This window comes from Fusarium graminearum, chromosome 3 (assembly GCF_000240135.3).
Source record: "Fusarium graminearum PH-1 chromosome 3, whole genome shotgun sequence".
NCBI classification, from domain to species: Eukaryota; Fungi; Ascomycota; class Sordariomycetes; order Hypocreales; family Nectriaceae; genus Fusarium; species Fusarium graminearum.
The window spans coordinates 3,403,274-3,415,110 of record NC_026476.1 but is presented as its reverse complement, the minus strand read 5'-3'; the positions used below and the strand labels follow the sequence as shown (position 1 = coordinate 3,415,110).

Genomic DNA, 11,837 nt, shown 5'->3' with positions numbered 1-11,837 from the left:
CGATTGCGAGCTATCTTCGGATCTTGGTCTTTGAGGACCGGATCATTCAGCCTATTGTCGTCTTGGTGCGGATGAAAATGACGATAGCTCAGACTTGCGAGTCGGACTGAGTTTCGTGCAAGATCCTTCAGAGAGGGGGACTTTGGTATGCGGGGAGAATACGTGACCTGTCGAAAAAGGTTATATAACGTACCAAGGTTGAAGCAGTGATACATGTCGAGTGTCTTGAAAGTTCTTCACATATCACAAAATCAGAAACTGTCCAACTATTGTGCCAATATGAGCCCCCCAGCCCCAATTGCCATCATTGGAGTCGGTTGTAGGCTTCCTGGTGGAGCCAACAACTTGGACAATCTATGGAAACTCTTATCAGAGAGCCGAAATGGGCAAACAGAGATCCCTAAGGACCGCTGGAACGCTGATGCGTGGTTTGACGCGTACCCAGACGCAAAGCAGTCCATGGTAACCAAGTATGGGTATTTCCTCCAGGATGACATCTCTCAATTTGATGCCAAATTCTTCGGAATTTCTAGCGCAGAGGCAAACTCGATGGATCCCCAGCAGCGCCTCTTTCTCATGACAACATATGAGGCTCTAGAAGATGCTGGTATACCTGTGGAAACACTGCGTGGATCCAACACTGGCGTGTATGCGAGTATATTCGAGAGGAGTTATGATCGGATGGGACATAAGGATCTGTCCACAATTGGAAGGACACATCTTAACGGAACAGGAGAGTCCAGTGAGTGAATGCAGACGTACTGATAATGAAACTTGGCAGCTTACATCACGTCAGTTCTGTCGAATAGGGTATCATACTGCTTCGACCTGCGGGGTCCTTGCATGACGATCGATACTGGATGCGTATGATACCTTGGGACCGTGTTGCCGAGCAAGAGATGTGCTAATTGTGAGTAGTCTGGCAGTCTTGTGGGCTTGCATCAGGCCTGTCAGAGCCTTCGGTTAGGGGAATCAGAGCTCGCTTTGGTAGGTGGCTCTCAGCTTGTCATTCAGCCCGACGTTCTATGCATAAGTGAGTATTTGCATCATGTCTGGACCACGAAAGCGATGTTTCCGTGTAAAAGACGAATGTGTCACTGATAGCTATACAGTGAGCGGTATGGGAATGCTCAACCCAGACGGAAAGTCCTATGCGTTTGACTCGAGAGGCGCTGGATACGGACGAGGTGAAGGCGTCGCCACTATAGTGCTCAAGAGATTGGATAATGCAATCAAAGACGGGTAAGTCTTGGAATCTTGGGCTACTTGGCGTGCTGACCAAAATGGTAGTGACCGAATACACGCCATCATTGCCAACTCAGGCATGAACCAAGACGGTAAGACTCCAGGTCTCAATACGCCAAGCGGAGAGGCACAGGCTGCACTCTCCCGAAGAGTATACCAAGAGGCTGGGCTAAATCCAGCCGATACTTCATTCGTTGAGGCACATGGAACTGTGAGTGTTAAACCAAGACAGAAGAAGAATCATGTTAACAAGAACCAATAGGGAACACAAGCTGGTGACCGCGAGGAAATAGGATCAATATCCAAAGTCTTTTGCGAGGATTCTGGCCGGACAGATGACCTCTACATCGGATCAGTGAAAACGAATATTGGTCACCTTGAGGCTACTTCTGGCATCGCCGGCCTGTTGAAGTCTATACTTATCCTGAAGCATGGTCAAATTCCTGCTACACTCAACTTTATCAAACCCAAGCCATCACTTAAGCTATACGAGAAGAAGATCAAGGTATGGTATTGTGAGACATGAGAAGACCATAGTAGACGCTCTAACTAGGACTTAGATCCCGAGTGAACTTACAAAGTTACCTACGCCACAGAACGGCCCTCCTCGTGTATCACTCAATTCATTTGGTTATGGAGGAACCAACTGTCATGTTATTCTCCAGGCTCCAGATTCACAAAGTCTCAACGGGGTTGCCAACGGGACATCTAATGGGCCTTTTAATGGAACATCCAACGGAGCATCCAATGGCGATCCCATTGATGACTCTTCTCCAAAACTTTTTGTTCTCAGTGCATCAACTGAAAAAGCACTGTCGTCGACTTCGGAGAACATCAAGAAGTGGGCAAGTACTCACGAACTGGATTCTCACACGCTATGCAATCTTTCTCACACACTAGGTATCCACAAATCTACTCTTGCATTCCGCCGAGCTATCGTCGCTTCGACATTTGCGGAGCTGTTGGAAGAACTAGACCAGAAAGTCTCACCAAAGAGAGTGACTACCCATGCTCCACTCACCTTTGTCTTTTCCGGACAGGGTGCTCAATGGCATGCGATGGGTCGTGAGCTTATTAACACGTCACAATGCTTCCTACAGTCAATGATGGCGATGGATGATACAATACGAGGGCAAGGAAGCTCTTGGAGTCTCATTGAAGAGCTGCTCAAAGATGAGAGCGTTTCAAGGATTTCCGAGGCCGAGATCTCACAGCCTGCAACGACAGCTATCCAGATTGCGCTGGTGGATCTACTGGAGAGTTTCTATATCAGGCCCAGCCGCGTTGTTGGGCACAGCTCTGGTGAAATTGCCGCTGCCTATGCTGCTGGCGCTTTGACAAGAGAGAAAGCTATCGTTGTGTAAGTGAAGTCTTTGATTTGACAAGTATGGTACTGATATCTACTAGTGCGTATTATCGTGGTGTTGCTTCTCTGAAAGCCAAGGCAGTGGCTGAGGTACCCGGTTCTATGATGGCAGTTGCTCTTGGAGAGCCCGAAGCGCAGCAATACATCAACAAGGTTACAACTGGAACTGTCAGTGTCGCTTGTGTAAACAGTCCGGCCAGCAGTACGATCTCGGGAGACTTGACTGCTATCGAAGAACTCAAGTCTCTACTCGACGCCGAGGGAATCTTTGCTCGGGCACTCAAAGTTGATACTGCATATCACTCTCATCACATGCGACGAGTCGCAGAGGAATACCAAGAATCCATGCGCAATATCCAGTCTTCTGATGTACGCAGCGGCGTCACATTCTACTCAAGTGTCACTGGTACCACCAAGTCAACAGGCTTTGGTACCGAGTACTGGATGGAAAACCTAATCTCTCAAGTCAAGTTCAGTCAAGCATTGGCTTTATTGAGAGATGATCAGTTGCGAAACAAAGCACGCATGGACACAAGTGTTTTCATCGAGGTTGGGCCTCATTCGGCTTTGGCAAGCCCGGCTCGTCAAACACTGGCACAATCATGAAGTGGACAGCTCAAATTTGAATATCTATCTGCTTTGGTGCGCCACAAGGACGCCGTGCAGACGGTTTTGTCCCTCGCCGGAAAGATGTTCGAGCTTGGCCTCAAGGTGGACCTGGAAGCCGTGCTTAAGATCACTTATGAAGCGGAGCCCAAGGTCATTAGGGATCTGGAAAAATACCCTTGGGATCTTGCACCGTTCTGGCACGAATCTCGACTGAGCAAGTCTCATCGCTTTCGAAAGTTTCCGCCACATGATTTACTCGGACTGCTGGATCCGGCAAGCACTGTTCATGAGCCTCGCTGGAGATACCACATCAACTTAGACGACTTGCCATGGCTACGGGACCACGTAGTCGAAGGCTTTACCTTGTATCCTGGTGCAGGTTACTTGACCATGGCTATCGAGGCTATGAAACAGATTGTGCAACTGAGGGACACTGGGCGGTCGATTTCCAGATTCATCCTTCGTGAAGTGACTATCTCAAAGTCGATTGTCCTCAACGATTCAGATAGTGACGGCCAGTCTGGCGAAGTTGAAGTGCAGCTGAGCATGTCCAACTCACGTCAGTATGAAGGGAGTCGATGGGAGACATTCAGAATCTGGTCATATGACAATTCCAGCGAATCATGGATTGAGCACTGTTCCGGTGAAATCACTGTTGAATACGAAAGTACTGAGAATGACGAAGTAAATGGCACACGAGAGGCGGATTTGCGCCGAGACGAATCCATGCAACTCCTCAACGATGCTCGGCAGAGTTGCGATCTGGACATGACAAAGACCGAGTTCTATGAATTCGCCAAGTTGACTGGCAACCAATGGGATGGAGCATTCAGTCCGATCGATTCTCTCAAGTACGGCAACCAACAAGGTCTTCTCGACATCATCATTCCAGACGTGGCTTCATTAATGCCTTATCGCTCTTTCAAACCTCATGTCATCCACCCAATCACCCTCGACGCTGTTCACCAACTCAGTGGGATACTGTTCAAGAAGTTTGTGTCCAATGCTCCGTGTGTGCCCACCAAGATTACGCTGTTGGAGATTGATGCCAAGATCTCTGCACGAGCAGGCGATAGTCTTACTGCCGCTATGCACATAGAACCGGATGGTCTCAAGGCGTCTACAGGCCAGTCTTGGGTATTCCAACAAGATGCTGATGGGCAGCTCAGACCAGTCATCAAGCTTTTGGTCAACCTCAGAGCTATTGGCGAGGCGCATGAAGATGAGAACCGACCCTTTGTTCAGGACAAGGTGAATCGTTTGGACTGGAACTTGGATGCGGATTTCTTAGAGGAAACATCATTCTCTAACTTTCTATCTACTACACTCGGCCTGGATGAGAACATGACATACAACTACGAAGGTAGCAAAGTGCCGGTTGTCGAAGCTGAGGAAAGCTTCCGCACAGCTGATCAAGCAGCGTCCATCTGGATCCGGGATGCACTGAGCTATGTCGAAGCGAACAAGATCGAGATTACAAGTCCTCATCTAGTCAAGTACTTCAAATGGATGAACAAGTGGGTCAACTCTGACTATTACAACGACATCATGTCAGGTTTGCGCTTCGAGGACGAAGTTAGTATTCTGGAACGCATTGATTCACTTACCAATGCACCAGAGTTGCAGCTGCTTGCACGAGTCGGTAGAGCTCTTCCCGGAATCCTGAGCGGAACCCTTGAGCCGTTGAGTGTCATGTTGGAGGAGAACCTCCTGATACGTGCTTACGAGGGTGGAACTTTCAGTGGCGACTACGAGGCTGCAGTTGTATATCTTCAACTTCTGACATTCAAGAGCCCACATCTCCGCTTCTTGGAAATTGGTGCTGGAACCGGAGGCTGCACAAAGAGACTCCTGGGTGGAATCGCAGACAAGAACAATGGCAGCCTACCAATTGAGCAGTACACCTACACAGATATCTCGAGCGGTTTTTTTGAGGAGGCTCGCAACACATTTACTCACTGGGAGCCTTATATGGACTTCAAGACGCTGGATGTGGAAGGTGATCCCCTCAAGCAAGGCTTTCAACCCGAGACGTATGATGTTATTGTGGCATCAAACGTTTTGCACGCGACGAAACAGATGGATGTGACAATGGAACACGTTCGCCAGCTTCTGCGTCCTGGTGGAAGCCTCATCCTTGTTGAGAATTCGCCTAAGGGCGCTGTCATCGGTCTCATCTTTGGCACGCTGTCTGGATGGTGGGCGCACGAGGATGAGTTCCGAGAGGACACCGCTCTTATGTACAGAGAGCAATGGAACACCATTCTGTCAAGGAATGGCTTTGGTGGAATTCATGTTGCGCGCAACAGTATGATGGTCTCCAAAGCTGTACCCTTGTTGACCAATGGACATGCTGTGCGAAATGAACAGATTGTGCTCATCAACGATACTTCGAATGATGGGATTCTGGCGATCTCTAAGAACATCACTTTGGCCAATGTTCAGATCAACGAGAGCAAATGGGACCAACTTGATGTCAGTCAGGATGCTGTCTACCTGGTCGTTGACCGCGCTGAGACTCCTCTGCTTCTCGACCCGCAACCTCAATTGTTCAAGACACTCAACGCGCTCCTTGCTGCGAAGGCCAAGATCCTCTGGGTTGTGATTCAAGATAAATCTGATCCCGTTTCCACGGCGTACAAGGGCGTGGTAACTGCTGTTGCAAGAGTCCTCCGCCGCGAGAGTGGCAACACTGGGTTTGTCACTCTCGACATTCGCGATCCTGCCCTCGACCCCGAAGTGACGAGACAAGTAGTAGCCGAGACGTTGCAAAAGTGCTTCTGGCCAAAGCCTCAGGATCAAAAGTCTCTGGAGCCTGAACTCGCGTACGAGAAGGGCACGGTTTCTATTCCTAGAGTATTGCCAGACAACACTTTCTTGAAGTGGGCTCGCAGCAGTTGGGATGCCTCCACTGTAGCCGAGACAGAGACTACCCTTCATCAAGGCGAACGGGCTCTGAAGCTTGAAGTCGCTACTACCGGTTTATTGAGTTCGCTCCAGTTCGTGGGCAGTGACTTGCCTGTCGACCTGGGACCTAGCGAGATCGAAGTTAAGTCTGATGCCTTTGGCGTTAATTACAAGGATCTGTGCGTGGCCCTGGGACAAACGGGTTCAGACACACAAATGATTGGCGAGTTTGCTGGAGTCGTGACAGCTGTTGGCCAGGATATGAGCGACTTGTATCAGGTTGGAGACAGGGTCATGGGATTTGGTGCTCAGCCGTACAGCAACCTGTCGCGCGTCAACGGATACCTTGCCTACAAGACGCCCAGCTCGATAAGTAACACCACTGCAGCATCGGTCGCGTATGGATTTGTTGCGGCATATCAATGCATCAAGAAACTAGCTCGCCTGGAGCAGGGTCAGTCTGTTCTCATTCACTCTGCAACAGGAGCTGTTGGCCAAGCGGCGATCCAACTTGCCCGGTCCATCGGAGCAGACATTTTCTGTACTGTTGGAAATCGCGAGAAGCGGCAGTTTCTGGTAGACACTTACGGCATTCCAGAGGAGCGCATCTTTTCCAGTCAGACCGGATCGTTCAAATCGAGCATCAAGCGTCTTACCAACAGTGAGGGTGTAGACGTTGTGCTCAACACGTCGACTGGGGAGATGCTTAGAGAAAGTCTGGATTGCGTCAAGAGTTTGGGTGTTTTTATTGAACTTGGAAAGAGTGAGATCCACAAAGCGTCTCAACTGAGCATGGCTGCGTTCCAAAAGTCAATTACGTTCAACACCTTTGATCTGATGACTTTGGCTACACGAAAACCCAAACATATCCATCAAATGCTTGGTGAGATCGTTGAGCTCATTGGGTCGGAGACACTGCGTCCAGTGCAGCCTGTCAACAATTATCCCATTGAGAAAGTCGAAGATGCTTTCCGCCTCATCAGTGCAAGAAAGCACATTGGCAAGGTAGTTCTCACGGCACAGTCATCATCAACAGTCAGATGTCTACCAGCGAAGCCAACACCTCTTCGACTACGGAAAGATGGAACGTATGTCGTGGCGGGAGGTCTTGGAGATCTACCTTCAAGAATTTGTCGCTTTTTCGCCGCCCGTGGAGCGGGTCATATTGTTTCCCTCTCTCGGCGCACTATCGACGAGGAAACCAGGCTTAAGCATACGGCAGCAGTGGAAGCACATGGTGCTAAGCTTCACCTTCTAAGATGTGATATCACCGATGAGGGTCAAATGAGAGAAGCGGTCTCATTTTGCAGTTCACTGCCTCCTGTTAGAGGTGTTGTACAGGGAGCCTTGGCACTGAGGGTAAGTCGATGTTGGTTGTCAATCAATGTGTTGTTTTAACTGTCTGTAGGATCGAACCTTTTCGCAAATGACCGTCGACGAATGGAAGTTACCATTACAGCCCAAGATCTTTGGAACCATCAATCTCGACAAGTACTTTGCCAGCCGCGACTTGGACTTTTTCGTGGCGCTATCGTCAATTGTATCTGTCATTGGCAAGTCTGGTCAATCCAACTATGCAGCCGGAAATGGCTTCCAAGATGCTTTTGCACGCGCTCATTCCAATCATCCGCATACTCAGTATGTATCTCTCAACATCGGCGCTGTCTCTATCGATTCCCACGGTGCTTTGGAGGCTTCCGAAAACGAGACTTCAATCAGCACTATCAGGGCAAGCCTCAGACAAAACAGTGTCATGGACATCTCTTTCGACGAATTCTTCTCAAACTTCGAATACATCGCGACTGAAGCTGCCCGAAAGGATGGCTTGCACCAATCAATCCAAGCAGTGACACGTCAATCTATGATGGAAGCCAACGACGAGTATTTACTCGACAACCCCATTTTCAGTCAACTGCCACATGCAACTGAGAAGAAGGACGGTGGCGCCGCCAAGACTGACAAGGTTGACTTTGCGGAGGCATTGGCGAGTGTCAAGACTATGGCTGAGGCGGAACAATTGATCCAAGACGCTTCACTCGCCAAGTTTGCAGTCTTCCTCGACCGACCTGTGGAGGAGATTCGGGTCGGCCAGTCTTTGGCTACCCTCGGTCTGGATTCTTTGGTCAGCATCGAGTTGAAGAACTGGATGGTTCGCACATTCCAGGTCAATCTTCAGACATCGGAGTTGAGCGGCGCTGGCAGCATCACCGCTCTCACTGCTACTGTCGCTTCACGATCCAAACTGATTCCCGATGAGATCCGACAAGCACAACCAGAAGAGGCTGTTCCTGTCTTGGAACAAGTATCTCTTTCGAAACGTGAGAAGGTCCAGAATAACCACGACTTCTATTGCTGTCGTACATGCAAGGATTTGCCCAGATATCCGCTTGTCGATTTAGATGAAGCTGTCGAGGACCTTCTCAATAGCGTTGGCCACTTTGCTCATACTCGAGAGGAATACGAAGAGCTCAGTCGCAAGGCTCATACCCTAGCTGCACCGGGTAGTCTTGGCCGCAGACTCTACAACAAGCTGCGTGTCAAGGCTGATGATCCCAATGTGGAGAGCTGGATCGCCGACTTACTTCTGAAGGCTTTACATCTCAAGCGTCGCTATCCTCTAGCACCTTTTGGAAACTTTATGGGCACTCATTTTGACAGCCCGACATCCCACACTCAGGCAGAACGGGCAGCTATCCTCACTTCAACTTTGTGCGAGTTCAAGGCCGACCGCGACGCAGGTAGACTGGAGCCTGATTTCCTTGGTACACGAGCCAATTGTGGTCACTCGTTATCATGGCTGTTCAACGCCGTGAGAGAGCCAAATGTCGACTGTGACAAGATGATGAAGTACCCGGATAACGAGTACGTCGCGGTTTTGCGCAAAGGGCATCTTTTCAAGGTCCCGCTCAAACCTGCTGAGACATGTGCTACATATGGCATGCTCAAGGCAACATACCAAGCAATCATTGATTTGGACCTGAAAGACAATTCTTGGGCTGGCATGTTGACCACTGACAATCGTGATTCATGGGGATTGGTGAGTGACCCTTGGAACGTAGATTGGCAATCGAACTGACTCTTTACAGAATCGACAAACGCTTCTCGCTTCGGATAGTAGGAACGAGGCTTATTTCGAAACCATCGAAGCTGCTGTATTTGTTATGTGTCTTGACGACAACAGCCCTGTCACGCGAGCAGACCGAGTTCGATATGGCTACATTGGCGACTCCTTCAACCGCTGGCATGATAAGTGCACTCAAATCATTGTCACGGCGAATGGGCGCTCCGCCACCATTTTCGAGCACTCCATGATCGATCTCATGACGGTCTCACAACTTTCGCAGAGACTGCAAAATGCCATCAACACACTTGATCCTCAGACGGTCGTAGCAAGCAATGGTAGCAGTTCCGTCGATCCGACTTGTCTTGAGGAGATTTCCTTGGTAACGACACAAGACATTGATAGCCACATTGAAACCCTCTGCCGTGATTACCTCGCCATCACATCCACAAAACAATACGTCCCGCATTTTATCAACGGTTTTGGTAAAACACTGCTGCTAGACAGCTCTGCACCCATCAAGGCGACTGTTGACTTGACAATCCAGTTGGCCAGCCGATTGTACTTTGGCTATCTACCCGCTAGTTGGGAGACAGTATCAACTGCGCACTTCCACCTCGGCCGTCCAGAGATTGTGCAGGTAGTTCTCAAGTCAGTCATGGACTTTTGCGATGCAGCCCTTGATGAATCTGTCCCGCGTGCCGAGGCTCGTGCGAAACTCTTGCAAGCGGCACGCGAATGCAATGCGCAAATTGCCAAGGGAACTGAAGGTCGCAACTACTTCAGGCTCATGGACGTGATTGAGGTCATGTCGCAGGATCAGAAGGAGGAAGAGATCCCTGAGTTGTTCTCCGATCCTGTCTGGAAGAGGGGATACCCACAACTGATTATGCAGACCATGGTGGAAACAAAGTTATCGGAGGATCCGGGTTTTACTATGCCGCATCCAGAGTCTGTGTGGATGAGCTACACCGTGTTTGATGATTCGTAAGTCTTTTTGTTCCTTGGATGGTTGCTGTGACTAGCGTACTAATGTTCAATAGGGTTGAGGTGTGTTTTGTTAGTCCTGCGGAGAGTGCGGATCGATTTGGGGCGGCTTTGGATAGAGCAGCCGAGATTGTGAAGAACATCATTTCAGCACGAGATATCTAGGAACAATTGTAGAGTGGATTTTATATACAGACATATATAGTAAATGTCAGAACTAAGTACGACGTGCGATCAACTAGTAGATTGGACATATAAAGCATACGTCTTCTCTCTACATCTCCCCATAGCTGATCGAGACCTCATCTGTTCTTGTAATCCCCCCACCAGCATTCTGGGTCTTTGCATCGCGCAAGATGCTCTCATCGCTAGCATTGTTGGCATTGAAAGCAATTACAGTTTGATGAGACGGACCAGCAGGTACGTCCGTCCTTGATCCAGTTCCGTACTTCTTACCACTGTGATTGCCATACATGGGAAGCTTGTAGCTGCTATTCTCCCCAGAGCTGTCGCCTTTGCTCCCATATCGAAAGCGTACATAGAGTGGACGCAAGACTGGGATAGACGAGCACATTATTGTGGCTGTACTTTCGGTGGCGGACCAGATAAGCATGTCAACTGTGTCATCTGTATACAGTTAGCGAAGTGACGTTGTCTCTGGGACTGAAAGACTTACAGATGTACTCGTTGGCGTTGAGTCCGTCAAGGGCCACTGTTCGAACTATACCACAAACTCCAGCACTAGTTTGTCAGAAGTCAAGTATATGATTGGTCACGACATTCACTTACAATATACCAAGACTCAAACCGCAGGCTACGGTAATTTTCTCTTTTCGCTTCATGTTCAACTCCCAGATAACAAACCAGGGGAGAATTGCAAAAGCAAAGTCAGCAACGACGAACCAGGCTACAATCGTTAGCATCCATGAAGTATAATGACGAGGGCATATACTTACATCCAACTGTCAGCCCGACCTTGGAAAAGTCTATCCAACATGTCCCGGGCACTCTCTTATCCCAGGTACTTTCGACCGGATAACATTGTACTACGACAACAACACTTGCGAAGAGTGTGATGCCAACAGTACCTGCAAGAAAGGCCCATATAAAAGACTTTTGAAATCTGTTCCGGACGATTCGTAGCAGAAAAATGCCCACAGCACATTTCCCCACGCCGATAAGTAAAATACCGGCTACTTGACTGTATACTTCGAGCTCGACAGCTTTGAAGTATGCATCTGGGTTCCCGATATCGTTGAACCTTCGACCGACGCCATATTTCGTTCCGGCAGCGACAAAAGCGGAGTAAATTATCTGAAGGATCTGACATTGTGTTAGAGTTTGCTCTCTGTGTGGCGAAGTAGAACTTACCAATGCAGCCATGACAAGATAGTCGTCTGGACCAACGGAATGGAGAATTCTAGATCGAGTATAGATGCGAAGGCCAACAAAGACTAGAGAAATAACCACTTGAACCCATAGTACTGCATTCAGCATGGGGCCCAGGCCTCCGTAGTAGCTGACCATGGCTGAGAGTGACAAAAGGTGAATGAATGAAAGAATGTACAGTCAAACATTGTTTCCAATTCTAACAGGTGGGGATTAACATCTTATCGACTCTTGTAAAAGCATTACCTCGCCCCTGATCAGCACAAAGAGATC

General features: G+C 49.0%; 2 protein-coding genes across 2 annotated transcripts; one reads left to right on the top strand and one right to left on the bottom strand.

The window, feature by feature from the left end:
* Positions 1–279: 279 nt before the first annotated feature.
* On the top strand, positions 280–10,340 carry FGSG_05794 (uncharacterized protein; the record flags this gene model as incomplete). The annotated part of the gene is made up of 11 exons (XM_011326084.1): positions 280–742; positions 1,003–1,033; positions 1,291–1,456; positions 1,508–1,750; positions 1,911–2,547; positions 2,685–3,194; positions 3,570–7,215; positions 7,438–7,486; positions 7,536–9,164; positions 9,214–10,175; positions 10,232–10,340. The coding sequence occupies 11 exons, from the start codon at positions 280–282 to the stop codon at positions 10,338–10,340; spliced, it is 8,445 nt and encodes a 2,814-aa protein (XP_011324386.1).
* A 109-nt stretch (positions 10,341–10,449) lies between these two features.
* FGSG_05793 (uncharacterized protein) lies at positions 10,450–11,702 on the bottom strand (the record flags this gene model as incomplete). Its single annotated transcript, XM_011326083.1, has 5 exons — positions 10,450–10,802; positions 10,852–10,916; positions 10,965–11,082; positions 11,132–11,498; positions 11,547–11,702. 5 exons carry the CDS (start codon positions 11,700–11,702, stop codon positions 10,450–10,452), a joined length of 1,059 nt encoding a protein of 352 aa, XP_011324385.1.
* Positions 11,703–11,837: the final 135 nt, after the last annotated feature.